The sequence below is a fragment of the Tarenaya hassleriana genome, unplaced genomic scaffold (assembly GCF_000463585.1).
Source record: "Tarenaya hassleriana unplaced genomic scaffold, ASM46358v1 Cleome107, whole genome shotgun sequence".
Taxonomy (NCBI): Eukaryota; Viridiplantae; Streptophyta; class Magnoliopsida; order Brassicales; family Cleomaceae; genus Tarenaya; species Tarenaya hassleriana.
The window spans coordinates 209,070-224,911 of record NW_010960960.1 but is presented as its reverse complement, the minus strand read 5'-3'; the positions used below and the strand labels follow the sequence as shown (position 1 = coordinate 224,911).

General features: G+C 38.0%; 1 protein-coding gene across 1 annotated transcript; it reads left to right on the top strand.

The window, feature by feature from the left end:
• The first annotated feature begins 4,861 nt into the window (after positions 1 to 4,861).
• LOC104805021 (ABC transporter B family member 13-like) lies at positions 4,862 to 10,918 on the top strand. The gene is given in 11 exon segments (XM_010529424.2): positions 4,862 to 5,224; positions 5,319 to 5,373; positions 6,419 to 6,594; positions 6,983 to 7,183; positions 7,367 to 7,626; positions 7,723 to 8,036; positions 8,114 to 8,337; positions 8,408 to 9,209; positions 9,298 to 9,539; positions 9,606 to 10,545; positions 10,548 to 10,918. Coding segments are annotated over 11 exon segments (3,804 nt in total). The 5' UTR covers positions 4,862 to 4,930; the 3' UTR covers positions 10,844 to 10,918.
• Positions 10,919 to 15,842: the final 4,924 nt, after the last annotated feature.

The following is a 15,842-nucleotide window of genomic DNA, read 5'->3' as shown; positions in this document are numbered from 1 at the left end:
TGATCTCCCTGATAAGGTGAAACCGTCTGAGTATGTGTTTGGATCGTTGATGGGATCTGGGTTCTTTCGCTTGTGCGATCGCTCCATTGTTGTCACAATACAGAGCAATGGGACTATCAGTACTAGGAATGACACCCAAGTCTCCAACAAACTTCCTGATACAAACAGCTTCCTTTGCTGCGTCCGACGCTGCAATATACTCAGCTTCTGTAGTAGAATCTGTAACGGTCGCATGCTTGGAACTCTTCCAGCTAACAGCGCCTCCGTTCGAGTAGAAAACATAGCCAGACTGCGATCTGTAGTCATCCGGGTCTGACTGGAAACTAGCATCGGTGTAACCTTTTACAGCGAGCTTGTCTTCCGACCCACCGTATACCAAGAACACATCCTTAATCCTTCTCAAGTACTTCAGGATGTTATTGACGGTTCTGTGAGAAACCAAACTTTTTGATTGTCTCATCAAAGCGAAGATTCCAGCTCCTTGAAGCTTGCTTTAGTCCATAAATGGATCTCTGAAGCTTGCACACTATCCTCGGGTTCCTTGGATCGACAAAACCTTTGGGTTGTGTCATGTACACATCCTCGGTCAAGTTCCCGTTAAGGAACGCGGTCTTGACATCCATTTGCCATATCTCATAGTCGTAATATGCGGCTATGGCAAGTAGGATCCTGATGGACTTCAGCATAACTACGGGCGAAAACGTCTCATCATAGTCAATACCATGAATCTGACGGAATCCTTTCGCCACAAGTCGTGCCTTATACGTGTGCACGTTGCCATCCATGTCGGTCTTCTTCTTGAAGATCCACTTGCATCCGATGGGTTTTATCCCTTCAGATGTATCAACCAGAGTCCATACTTGGTTGTCTGACATGGATTGCATCTCGGACTTCATAGCCTCGCGCCATTTTTCGGAGTCCGGATTCGCCATTGCCTCTGGGTATGTGGTGGGCTCGTCATGTTTTAATAACATGAGTTCCTCATTCCCAGTTACGAGAAATCCATATCTCGTTGGCTCTTGGCGATTCCTGCCTGATCTCCGAGGTTCACTCGTCGAAGGTTGAGTCACAACGGGCAGTGTAACAGGTTGAACTTCTTCAACTTGTTCACTCGGCTCAGTGTCTACTTGCTGCTCTCGAACTTCCTCAAGTTCGATCCTACTCCCACTGACTCTTTTGGAGACGAACTCTCGCTCCATAAAAGTCGCATTCCTGGCAATGAACACTTTGTTCTCTGTCGGAATGTAGAAGTAGTAACCCTTAGTTTTCTTAGGGTAGCCTACAAATAAACACTTGTCAGATTTGGAGGATAACTAATCAGCCATCTGACGCTTCACATAAGTGTCGCAACCCCAAATTCTGACAAACGACAATGCGGGACGCTTTCCCGTCCATATCTCATATGGCGTCACTTCAGCCGACTTCGTTGGACTCCTGTTCAGCTGGTACGCATCGGTCTCTAAAGCGTAGCCCCAAAAGGGCTTCGGAAGATCGGAAGATCTGTCTGACTCATCATTGACCGAACCATGTCTAACAGTGTTCGGTTCCTCCGTCCAGACACGCCATTCCACTGTGACGTTCCATGAGGAGTTAATTATGATACAATACCACAATCAACCAGATAGTCAGTGAACTCTTGGCTCATGTACCCGCCACCACGATCGGATCGAAGTGTCTTGATCGTCTTGCCAAGCTGGTTCTGCACTTCGTTTCTGAAAGCCTTGAACATTTCAAGTGTTTCAGACTTATGTCTCATTAAATAGACATAACCGTATCGACTGAAATCATCAGTGAACGTAACGAAATACAGATAACCTCCTCTAGCTGGACAGATCATTGGTCCGCATACATCACTATGTATGAGAGCCAATTATTCTGTCGCTCTCTGTCCTTTCCCCTTGAAAGGATGCTTTGTCATCTTGCCCATCAAACAAGACTCGCAAGATTCAAGAGACTCAAAGTCAAATGAATCCAGAAGTCCTTCATGATGAAGCTTCTGAATGCGTTTCTCGTTTATATGGTCTAGACGACAATGCCAGAGAAAGGTCGGGTTTAATTCGTTCGGCTTAAACCGTTTAGTACTCACGCTATAGATAGATGATGTCGAGTTCGAGGGCTGATCATTCAAGACGTATAAACCATTAACTAGATAACCATTACCATAGTAAATATCATCTCGATAAATCATCAAACTCGAGTTCTCAATCACAAATCGAAAACCATCCAAATCCAGACAAGAAATAGAAATAATGTTTCTGCTAATCGTAGGAACATAGTAACAATTACTTAATTCTAAAACAAGTCCAGAAGGAAGATGCAAATCGTAAACGCCAACACACAATGCAACAACTCTTGCTCCATTTCCGACGCATAGATCCGCTTCTCCCTTTGCCAGCATCCTACTTCTTCTTAGTCCCTGCACATTTCCACAAACGTGTGAGGCACTTCCGGTATCCAATACCCACGAAGATATAGTACAGATGTTAGCTTCTATAATATGAATACCTGAGGCAGAAGCTTCACCAAACATCTTATCCTTCAGATCCTCCAAGTAAAGGTGACAATTACGCTTCCAGTGTCCAGACACTCCGCAGTAATGACAGTCACCCTTATCGGGCTTAGACTTAGGCGTAGAAGCAACCTTTGCCTTTTTCGCCACATTCTTTTTGGCTTTACCCCGCCGCTTCTTGCTGGAGTTGTTCTCAACAGCAAGCACAGTCTTGGGCACCACAATATCCTGCTCGGCCAATTTCAGCATCCCATGCAGTTCGGCTAAGCTCTTAGTCATCCCATGCATATGATACTGCATCACAAACTGGTTATAGTCCTCAGCAATGACATAAGGATCAAGTCTGCAACCAAGTCAGCATCGAGTGTCACTCTCATGCGCTCAAGTTCCTCAACATCAGCTCGCATGTTGAGGACGTGGGTGCTGACCTTGGCCTTTCACAGACTGCATTAAACGCGGTTTACTTGGGTTTGGCCAATCTCGTATCCTCCTGGGTCGGTACGTTCTATCGCTACGTCGGTGGTTTGGTTTGACTTCCCCTCAAACTGCCTCTGCATATTCGGGGCCATGCTTCCCAACATGAGACAAGAGATCTCGATGTCGTCAATCTGATGCTTCAACCAAGCATCCTTGACGGCTCTCGTGGCATTGGCTGCATCCTCGAAGCTTTAGAGGTGATACGGAAATTGAACTTAAGGAAACTGTATTTCACAGGCCTCGACAAAAATAATCTTTTGTTACCGGTACTTATTTGGAATCGTTGGAATTGCCAAAACTTTGTGTCGTCAACAAATCGTCGTCTCCAACAAGCACAACAATCGAACTTAAGGAAATTGTGTTCCATATAACAAAAACATTTTTTTTAATCGTAGATACTTATTTGAGATCATTCGATTTGTCGGATCCAGAGCAATACTAACAACAATCGTCTACTCCAACAATGTTTATTTTTTTAATAACAAAGGGAATCCCCCACAACCCTTCACGTGAGGGAGTAATCCCATCGGTTCCACGCAATAGCCTACAAACTATTTAAAATAGGTAAACCAATCGAAACTGATAGGTTTATAAAAAACTCATGATCTAAAGGGTTGAACCCAACCTATGATCATCTATATGATCATCAATCACACATCATACTAGTCTTACCTACCCAACAATATTTTTTTTAATGTAATTTGGGGTGTATTAATGAAAATTGGGTGAAACATAGTTTCAGGATCCAGGATCCACAATACAAGCTTTTAGCTATTACAATCCTTGCAAGGAAATAATCTAGCACTTAGCACTCAGCGTAACATTTATGGTTGCATTTCTCGTTAAAGAGTGAGAGAGTACCACTTCCGGAGTAGGATGTTGCTTTCGCAGTATCGACTCTGCTGTAGAGACAATAGTGTACTTCTGATAGATCGGTCCAGACGACTTCTAAGCAACATGGCCGTCTCATAAAATTTTGGGACCCGTACACATCGTAATTTTAGATTATTAAAATATATTAATTTATATATTAAAAAATAATAATTTTAAAATATAATTAAAATGGTTAATAAATATTATGTTGAAATGACTGACTCATAATCACTACTAATTTATTTAATAATAATAATAAAATGATGTGTTATTAACATGTTCTATTCATAATTATTAAGAATTACCTATAATAATATATATTATTAATATTTTTAAAATTAATTGAGCCTCTACATATTTTTGGGCCCTATGCGATCGCACTTTTTGAACCTGCTATTAGACGACCCTGTTAAGCAGCTAAGTAGTGACTGAGGAATTCTGAAAAATGCGATTATTCCTCATCTCCCAGATTTCATGTAGTGAGTGTTGAATCAGGATCTTGATGAGCGCCTTTCTCCATCTGTTGTCTTCCCCCGAAATACCTTGCAACCAAGCTTTACAGCCTGAAAGATCAGTCGGAGGGTACCTCTCATCTCCCATCTCCCGTTTCTTGTCGCTTCGTTTACCCAACAAGATTTGCATAACAATAAACTAGAATGGAAAACCGCATTGCAAACATTGAAAAAAAAATGATTTTTCAGTTCATTAATGGTACAACAAAAATGTGGAATCCATATATGCATGGACCCTCAAATCATAAAAGCATACGTACATATGAATCAAATGTTTTTGCCCGACAGACATATGAATCAAAATTAATTAGCATAGTGATATAAGAGACTAGTGTTTGCATGCCCATGCATTATCCTTTGAAAGCCTTAATTATTACCCAAGGAAAGACAGTTAGAAAGATGCTTTTGTTAGGTGCACTTTGCATTTAATTGGAAGGAAATTTCTTCATCCTTTTTCCCTTATAAATTCATGGTTTTGCCCTTAGCCCTTTGTCCCTTGCCCTTCACTTTCCCCACAAGAAAATCCACCTTCTCTTATCTTAATTCTCCAAAAACAAAAATGGATATTGTAGAATTCACCCGGAATGGCAGCTTGGAGAACCCAAGTTCTGAAAACGAGATTGAAATGAACAAGGAGAAAGACAAAAGAAAGAAGAAGAAGAACTCGACGTCGTTGTTTGGTTTGTTTGGCGCTGCTGATAAATTGGATTACGTTTTGATGTTTTTCGGCAGTTTAGGCGCAGCTATCCATGGCGCCACACTTCCTGTGTTCTTTATCTTGTTCGGGAGAATGCTGGATGCCTTGGGAACTCTCTATGCAAATCCTGGGTCCATGTCTTCTCGTGTGTCTCAGGTTCGTGCTTTGTTACTGCAAATTCGCCAAAACCTAATCATTTCATTTTGGTTCCGCTGTTGTTATTAACATTCCGAATCTTGGCCTTTCACAGACTGCATTAAACGCGGTTTACTTGGGTTTGGCCAATCTCGTATCCTCCTGGGTCGGTACGTTCTATCGCTACGTCGGTGGTTTGGTTTGATTTGGTTGTGGATCAAGATGTTATTTTTTTCTTCTTTACATGATTTCCATACTCGTACCTTTTTATATACCAACCAGAATATATGGAGCTTTGGTTCGGTCTAATATGATCTGTTTTTTATAAAAAAATATTTTAGAGGATTTGGGATGGGAAATATCCTTTTTTTCTTTCTCGTCTATCCTGTTGTGGTTTTGGCCTTTACGTTTTTCGCTCTCTCAGTTCAGTTTGGTTTAAAATGTTGTGATCCATAGGAAATGGCTACAAACAAGAACTTTAACATATTAAACTTGACGTGATATATGTTCTGTCTTGTTCTTGTCTTCCACGTTTTTTTGGGGAAGTTGTTCTTGTCTTCCACGTTTGATACGAGTTTTCCTTTATTTGATCACCGTTTTCTTTTTTTTTTTCCTTTCTTTTTTATTTAATGTTTGTCCTCCGATTAGCTTCCGTATTGTCCGTTTCTGGCTGAGTTGGATCACAGCTCGGTTAGATGTTATGCTCGATTGAAAATTGAAAAAATAGAAACTTAAACTTGTTAAACTTCAACCTTTTTTACTCAATTTTGATAACTCACCTCGTGATGGAAGACGTAAAATAATTATTTCTTCCCGAGTTTGAATATCAAGTTGGAGAAAAAAGTGTAATTCCAATCAATCTGTTTGTTCTTGGCTCCAGCATTTGACTGCGTTTCTGTTCAAGATACTCGGTTATAAAAAAACTTAAATATTTTTTTTCGATAACTGGATCTAGACTAATATTGAAATCAGAATTAACCATATGATTTTATAATATAATTTAAACTTGACGAAATACACACTTTATATCGTACTGAAACTATCTGAGTTTGGTTTAAGCTTGAACTTAACATATATTCTGTTCTATTTTTGTCTTCCCCTTTATCACTATTTCCATTTTTTTTCTTTTGTTTTAATTTTTTTAATGTTCAATTATGTCCAGCCAGTCTGGTCTGTTTCTAGTTTGGTTTAAAGCGTTGAACCTGGGTTTGGCAGGAGTTGCATGTTGGATGCAAACAGGGGAGAGACAAACAGCACGTTTGCGTATAAATTATCTGAATTCGATCTTAAGAAGAGATATCGCTTTCTTTGACACGGAAGTTAGAGATTCCAATCTGATTTTTCACATCTCAAGCGATGCAATCTTGGTCCAAGACGCCATTGGAGACAAGGTACTATGCACATATGCGTGTATACGTACACACACGCAAGCATTTGTTTTCGTATATAGGTTGTGTGCGTAGATATGTGAACGGTGAAATTCTAGTTTCCACTCTCTCCAGTAAATTGTTTTACTTTCTGTGAATTTTTCTGCTGAATTTTGTAAATTCCAGAAGGTACCCTGTATATATGTACATGTGTGTGTTAGCAGTGTTTACGTGTATATGTCTCTGTATATATCTGCATAGAGATATGAACTATAAGATTCGAGTTTCCATCTTTCTAAGTAAAGGGTTTTACTTTCTGTGAGTTTTGCGTTGAATTTTGTATAAGATCAGAAGGTGTTCGATGAAATACCACTGAGTGTTTTTGTTTCTTTTTTCATTATGTTGGTTTCAGACAGGCCACGCATTGCGGTACCTGTTTCAGTTCCTTGTCGGATTTGCCATTGGATTTTTCTCGGTATGGCAAATTACACTGCTCACGTTGGCGGTGGTTCCGCTAATAGCCATCGCAGGAGGATCGTATGCCATAATCATGTCGACGATATCTGAGAAAAGCGAGGCTGCTTATGCTGACGGAGGAAAAGTTGCAGAAGAGGTAAACACACAGTGTTTCTTGGTGAATATAACTGGATGTTAATTGAAACTACTTCGGTTTAAGTCCCAAACCGATTCTGAAGCATTTGTTTAGGTTCTTCGAAATGCGATATTGAATTGGGTTGAGTCGATAACATCGGTGATTTCGAAGGTTTCTCTGAACTTCATATGCATTGTGAATCAGGTTATATCCCAGGTTAGAACTGTATATGCATTTGTGGGAGAAGAAAATGCTGTGGAATCATACTCAAATTCACTCAAGAAAGCTCTAAAACTGGGGAAAAGGAGCGGTCTAGTGAAAGGCCTCGGCATTGGATCCACATATGCTCTACTCTTATGTGCTTGGGCATTACTTTTATGGTATGCAAGCCTGCTGGTCAGACACGGGAAATGTAATGGAGCCAAGGCCTTCACAACGATCCTTAATGTCATTTTCAGTGGATTGTAAGTTTGAAAAACCACGAATTTTTCGTTTCTTGCAGCGTTTTCCTGCATAATTATACTTTACATGTCGATGATAGAATCTTTCGATGTTTGCAGCTCTCTGGGTCAGGCTACTCCAAGCTTTTCTGCCATTGGCAAAGGTCGGGTGGCTGCTTCGAATATCTTTAGTATGATTGATAGGAACCCCGAAAGTTTCGAGGGATTGAATGATGGAACTACTTTACAAAAAGTAGTAGGGCAGATTGAGTTCCGACAAGTTTCTTTTACATACCCCTCAAGGCCTAAGGAGGTTTTCGAGAATCTCAGCTTTACTATACATTCGGGAAAGACTTTTGCATTCGTTGGTCCAAGTGGCTCCGGGAAGAGTACAATCATATCCATGGTTCAACGTTTCTATGAGCCCAACTCAGGTATCTTCTTTGCTCCTACCGAACTATCATCACATTGCAGATAAAACCCATCCATATTTCAATTTTTTATATGCCAGGACAAATAATCTTGGACGGGCATGATATCAAGGCTCTAAACCTGAAATGGTTGAGAGAACAAATGGGAATAGTAAGTCAAGAACCTACATTATTTGGCACAACCATAGCGGCCAATATTCTCTTCGGCAAAGAAGATGCAGATATGAATCAGATCATAGGAGCGGCTAAAGTTGCAAATGCAGATTCTTTCATTCGAGCATTGCCTGAAGGCTATAATACTCAAGTAAGATCCCTGAAATTGCACAATCTTCTTCCGGTTTTCGTTTATTGAATTTTCAAAACCATGCTCACAGGTTGGAGAAGGAGGGACTCAGCTCTCAGGAGGACAAAAACAACGAATTGCTATTGCCCGGGCAGTTGTAAGAAATCCCAAGATCTTGCTCTTGGATGAAGCCACAAGCGCAATCGATGCAGAATCAGAGCAAATTGTTCAACATGCACTAGAAAGAATAATGGAAGACAGAACCACCATTGTCGTCGCACACAGATTATCCACCATACGAGACGTTGACACAATCGTTGTACTGAAATATGGCAAAATCGCCGAAAGCGGGAGCCATTGTGAATTAATATCCAAAGGAGGAGAGTATGCCACTCTTGTTAATTTACAAGCAACAGAAACTTTTGAAAACCCGAGATCAATATTGTCTGAAGACAGTATCTCTCGTGTTTGTTCTTCGATTTCACAAAGAGTTTCTAGCTCTAGGAGGAGTTCAAGCTTCCGAGGAGCCACCAGCTTCAGGGAAGACATGGAAACAACAAAACAAGATCAGTGCCACGAAGACTTGAGCTCGTCTTCGATGATTTGGGAACTGATGAAGTTGAATGCCCCGGAATGGCCTTACGCATTACTTGGCTCGATTGGTGCCGTTTTCACTGGGGCCCAAACTCCTCTGTTTTCCATGGGAATCACATATGCCTTGACCGCGTTTTACTCACCTTTTCCTCATGTGATAAAACATGATGTTGAAAGGGTGGCTTTTATATTCATTGGAATGGGATTTCTCGCCGTGCCTATCTACCTCTTGCATCATTATTTCTATACCTTGATGGGAGAACGACTCACGGCCCGGGTTCGCTTATCGTTGTTCTCAGGTAAAATACTTGTATGTTTCCATGTCACAATTTCAAAATGTTGGAGACACTACTAAATGCATGAGCTTACATATCCAAAAATGTGCAGCAATTCTTTCCAATGAGATCGGTTGGTTCGATTTGGATGAGAACAACACTGGCTCCCTGACCTCAATCTTAGCAGCTGATGCAACTTTGGTGAGAAGTTGTCTCGCAGAACGCCTTTCCACAATAGTCCAGAACTTATCCCTTACAATCACTGCATTTGTCCTCGCCTTCATTTATAACTGGCGTGTCGCAGCAGTTGTAACAGCTTGTTTTCCTCTTATCATTCTCTCCTTTGTCGCCGAGGTAAAATCGTGATTTCTGATTTTGATTTTGAAGATGTAGATAATGACTTTGCTCAAAATGTTACAGCAAATGTTTCTGAAAGGATTTGGAGGAGACTACACGACAGCATACTCTAGAGCAACTACTGTGGCGCGTGAAGCGGTTACCAATATACGGACAGTTGCAGCGTTTGGAGCGGACAAACAGATCTCGACACAGTTTACCTACGAGCTGAGCAAACCAAACTCTCAAACCTTTTTCAGAGGCCACATTTCTGGATTTGCATACGGGTTCTCTCAGTTTCTAGCATTTTCTTCCTTTGCGCTTGGCCTCTGGTACATCTCAGTTGTGATCAACCATAAGGAAGCAAATTTTGCTGATAGCATCAAATCTTTCATGGTGCTAGTCATCACATCTTATGCAGTAGCGGAAACGCTTGCACTCACGCCAGATATAGTCAAGGGCACACAAGCACTCGTGTCGGTTTTCAGGATTCTACACCGAGATTCTGCAATTCTGCCAGATAAACCGGACTCAATCCCTGTCTCTCAGATTAAAGGAGACCTAGAACTGAGAAACGTGAGCTTCTCGTACCCTGCAAGACCTGATATCATCATTCTGTATTAGTATACTTAATACTGATATTATTTTATATATGAATCTATTAAATATGTAGGGATTTTCTTATGTTTTAATAATTATCTCGATAAGTTTTCAGGGAAGAGCACAATCATCTCATTAATAATGAGATTCTATGATCCAAACACCGGCAAGGTCTGCATAGATGGGCACGACATACAAACCCTGAACCTCCGCTCCTTGCGCAAGAAACTAGCCTTAGTCCAGCAAGAACCTGCACTATTCTCCACAACCATCTACGAGAATATCAAGTACGGAAACAAGAAAGCCACGGAGGCAGAAATCATAGAGGTAGCGAAAGCAGCAAACGCCCACGAGTTTATAATCAGAATGCCAGACGGGTATAAGACCCATGTGGGCGACAAGGGAGTGCAGCTATCGGGAGGTCAGAACTGTCGACAGCGGTTCTGAAGGACCCTTCGGTGCTTCTCCTGGACGAGGCGACAAGCGCATTGGACAGTGGCTCGGAAAAGGCGGTCAAGGAAGCTCTCGATAAGCTAATGAAGGGCCGGACAACGGTCATCGTGGCTCATAGATTGTCGACGATAAAGAAGGCAGAGGTAATAGCGGTTCTGAAGAAGGGAAGAGTGGTTGAGAAGGGCAGTCACAGGGAGCTTATAGCAAAATCTGATGGGTTTTATAAGCAATTGGTGTCTCTTCAAGAAGGGGTAACAGAAGATGAGTGACAAGTTTTTTTTTTTATTAAAATGTGAATCGTATTAATTATATCAAAACTTTACAGATCAGTTTTTGTTCGAAAACAGAATAAGTGACCCATGACAAGTGGTATACAAAAGACTCATAATTGGGTATACAAAGATTTAACTTGGTAGACGATTTAGCGGGAGATAATCTCGAGATAATACCAATCTTGGAGAGGAGATGAAGTTGTGATCCGACATCGGCCAGCAGCAGTCAAGAAAATATTCCTTATGCGTCTATCAATCTTAAGACAAGTAATCGCCACCGTATTAGATCGGTTGCGAAATAACCGTTGATTGCGTTCCTTCCATATGGCCTCCACTGCAACCTGTAGTGGATTCCAAAGGATTTATTATGACTCGCAATGATGAAACATGAACTCGAGTGATGAATCATATGTGTAAGAGTTTTACGTTCGTGGCTACAAGTGGATCCACGGAAACAGCAATGTTTGTAATGAGTTTATGACGGTGTCTTTTATATAGTTTTTGTGAGAATTTTGAAATTTTAAAATCAACTATAAATTATGAAAAATATTTTAATTTGTGCGTCTCTTAAGTGATTTGTAAATGTTTTGAAAAATCCATTTCTTTTTTAAGATACTTAATATTATTATTTTTTTGTACCCGAATAATAATGTTATAACAAATAAATTCCTAAACTTTTGGCTTAATATATTTATTCTCAAACTTATAAAATATATCATTATAATTACTGAACTAGATAAAAAAATATATTCATAAATTTATTATATATTTAATATTATATTTGACTTAATAGAGAAATCAATTGATAGATCTATATATATATTAATAAAGGAGTTTAAAGGATTCTGGTGAAGCCACCTCATCATCTATGTAGTAGTTTTTTCCATTTCTATTGGTTCATAAAAAATTCATTAGGTATTTATAATTAGAACATTTAATTTATATTTTTCATTGAATATGACAATTATATTAAACAAATATTAATAACAATAATCTAAAAAATATCATGTTTATTACATAAAAATCATCTTGATCTTAATTTTACATATTATTAAGAATTTTATTTACTTATATTTATCTTTATTTATCTAAAAAATATCATATTATATTATTTGGTGTATAAAAACTTCTACACCCAAAGCAAATTTTTAGAAACCGTTGTTATTGGGACTGCACTTACTCATCGACAGCTTCTTGGAATTTAAAGAAATTGTTGAAGATGAAGGATCAGGTTAAAGCTTTTGTTAAGACAGAAATTGGGGATGGCCAATCTGCAAATTTCTGGTTTGACAATTGGCTTAACCTAGGTCCACTAATCGAAGCTATAGGCGATTATGGGCCGAGACTTCTCTGCATACCTCGTACAGCGAAGGTTAAGGATGCGGTCACCGATGGTAACTGGAGGCTGCCGGGAGCACGAACAGATTCTGTACAGACATTACACGCGACCCTTTTGAACACGGAAACTCCTCGTGATGACTTAGGACCAGACATCACGCTTTGAAAGAGCAAGGAAGGTGATTTTAGGAGGACATTCAGCTCCAAGAAGACATGGAACATAATCCGAAGGCGAGTCCCTCGAGTACCATGGAGCTCCATTATTTGGTTTCCCGAAGCTATCCCACGTCATGCTTTTCTGGCATGGCAGGTAGTGCAGGAACGCTTGCCTACACTAGATCGACAACAATCTTGGGGTCTTAGCATAGCCAACCGATGCATCCTTTGTTCTAATTCGGGGGAGACACATACCCATCTCTTCTTCTCATGTATCTATAGCAGAACAATATGGGACAAATTAGCTACGAAATGCCACAGTCCATCACCACCGGATCTGAATGGTTGTTTGAGTTGGATACAACATAATGAAGGCGAAGGGATGGAAGGGATAAAGACGATTCAGAAACTTCTTATGCAGGCCACTGTATATGAAATTTGGCGGGAGAGGAACATGAGGACTCACACAGCAGAGGCGAGAACATGCCACCAGACCATTCTCCACATCGACAAGATGATGCGCGCAATCCTATTCTCCTTGCAGACGACAAAGCCAGGCTCAAATAATCTCCTCCTCCAAGAATGGTATGCGTTAACAAATTAGGCTCGGTTTAGTATCCAGAGAGATATTTTGTACCATTTCTGCATGGGAATCTTGTTTTATTTTGTAAAACTGTCACATGACAGGATGTAAATACCGGATTTTGGTTTGAAGTTAATACAACACTCACATTTAATCAAAAAAAAAATTTAAAAAAACTTTTAACACAATAACGGTAAGACTTTGAAACGTGACATTTACTAGCCACTACTACTCACATTTATTTTTTTAATTAATATTATTTTACGTTTCTTAACATGCGTTCATATATTTAGTAAATACACTATATAAAACAAACATTAAACAAAAAAAAACGTATAAAACTCTAGAACGTGTTGTTGATTAGCCCATTACTAAGCACATTTATTCTTTTTCCTAATTAGTATTATTATCTTATCATGCATTGGTATTTAAATTAGCTTACGTGGTACCGAACAAAAAAATAACTTACATGGTTTCCATGGAACCATACCTTCACGAGGAGAATCGGGCACAATCTCGAAAAACCGACAATGGCTTATCGCTTGATCAGAGCGTCATACGGATCTAAAACAATAGGATGTGGATATCGTTCGGAGCATGATCGATCAGTTCATGATACAACCCTAGAAAAGAAACGAGTTTGGTTGTTTCAAAAATAGTTTCAAGGAAAATGAGAGTGGTGGGTTTCAATCGAGAGTTCCGGTGAATAAGTTGATGGATACTTGGCTGAAATCACGAGGGATCCGAATTCGCCCGTGGCTAGGTCATGTTTTCCGTCTCTCGCTTTCTAAGTTCCTCGCTATCGCCGAAAAGGTTTCAAATTTCCCGACTAACTTCACACGACAGAGTTTACGTACCATTGACATGTTTTTGAAGGTATGCTCATATTTGTTTTTACAAAACCTCCAATAGAAATTCTTATCTTTCCTATCGGTTTTCTGTCAAAGCTCCTACAGATCATGGTTTTATTGGTCCGGTTAGCATTAAAATGTGAGCTTAAAATGTGTGTTAGCTCTAACCACCTCAAAATCAGTGATGATCCATGTAGTTGTCCAAACGTTGTTTACTAATGGATCCTTGTATAAGAATAGACCGCAAAATGGGAGGGATTAAATACTAGGAATGGAAAAAATAAATGGTAGATAGTAAACATAAAATATTTTAAAGCCGAAATATCATGGCTTTTTTTACCTTTTCATCGATTAGCAAAAAATCAATACCCATGAGTTCATTGTTTTTCTTGAAGTTTCGTGCTTTTCAGAAGCGTAATAGTCGACCGACAATTCGTTGCATTTTACGGCCCACTTGTAGATCACCAAACGACACGTATGTCGAAAGACCATCAACACCACGTATATCCAATGCGCCTTCGTTAGTTGCCATCGAACTGTTTAATTGGAGGGACATGTGTTTATACGTAATAGAGATATGGTCGTTATTTGCTTGTGAATGATTGATTAAAAAATGAGAGTTTATAAAAAGAGGTAATAAACTTACTCTGTAGCGTCAAGTTATCATGGCATTAACTTGGGTGTAGTGGTGAGTTAATGATTTGTCCGTTACCTCTTAAAACACAGATAAACGAAAGTGAACCAAAAAAACGTAAACATTTCAATAATTATTATAATTAATGTTATTTATATAATTTTATCATTAGGTTTGATTGTTATAATTGTTTCAGCATTAGATCCCATTTAATATAGAATAACTACACAGTTATATACATATATAGGTTGGTGGAAGCTATTCGGTCGTGATAATTAATTTGTTGTATAATGGTAAATTAATCACTTGTATAACTATTCATTTATGTGTGGAACATAATTAGGTGTGAATGGAAAAAAATAAAACAAATGCCACATAGATAATGACATGGAGATGAGATGGCTTCACCACAAACCTTTAAACCTTATTATTATATATATAGACTAGAAGAGACTCGCGCGATGCGCGGGTTATTATTTATATATGTATTGATATATTTTTTTTATTAATTTTGTTTATTATGAATATTATAAGATAATATAAATTATTTATTTAATATTGGTTAGTTTTATCGATAAAATTTAAATATTATAAAATTATTATTGTTCACTATATAGTAAAAATGGATCTATAATTTTGTAGACATAATTTTTATGTTAATGATTTGTTCTTTGATTCTCTATTTTTTTCGATCTATATGAAATTTATTTGTCATAAGTTACTAAAAAAATGATATTATCAAATATTGTATTTGTGGTTGGTTTTAAAAATGATTAAATCTATATACCTTATATCAAACTTTTGATGATATACATTTATTCGTATAAAATATTTTTTATTTATTTTGTTTGTAAAATTTATTGATATGAATGTATTAAAAATTGATATATATTATTTATTTGATATAGAAAAAATATATCTTTTAAATTAATTATTATAAAACTAATATATATTATTTGTATAAAGAAATAAAATAGTGAATGAATAGGAATGTCATTATATAGGGGTTATATAGATTTGATGTCACCGATTTGTACTGATTGTCTTCACTATCAATCTTTATTTTCTTCGATATCTATAAAAACTTTAGTTATAAAGATAATAAAAATCATATTTTTAAATATTATAGTTATGATTTTTTTAAATATTAAATTTATATATATGACATTGATTTTTTTATTATGTTATATTTTTCACATATATAATTTATTTAAATAATAATATATTAACTGATAGTTGATTCATAAAAACGTATTAGTATACTTAATACTGATATTATTTTATATATGAATCTATTAAATATGTAGGGATTTTCTTATGTTTTAATAATTATCTCGATAAGTTTTGGATTGACGATAACTATTTAATATTAATTCTGACATTTAACATGTCCATTTGTAAATAAATTATTCATGCAAGATGATCTTAAAATCG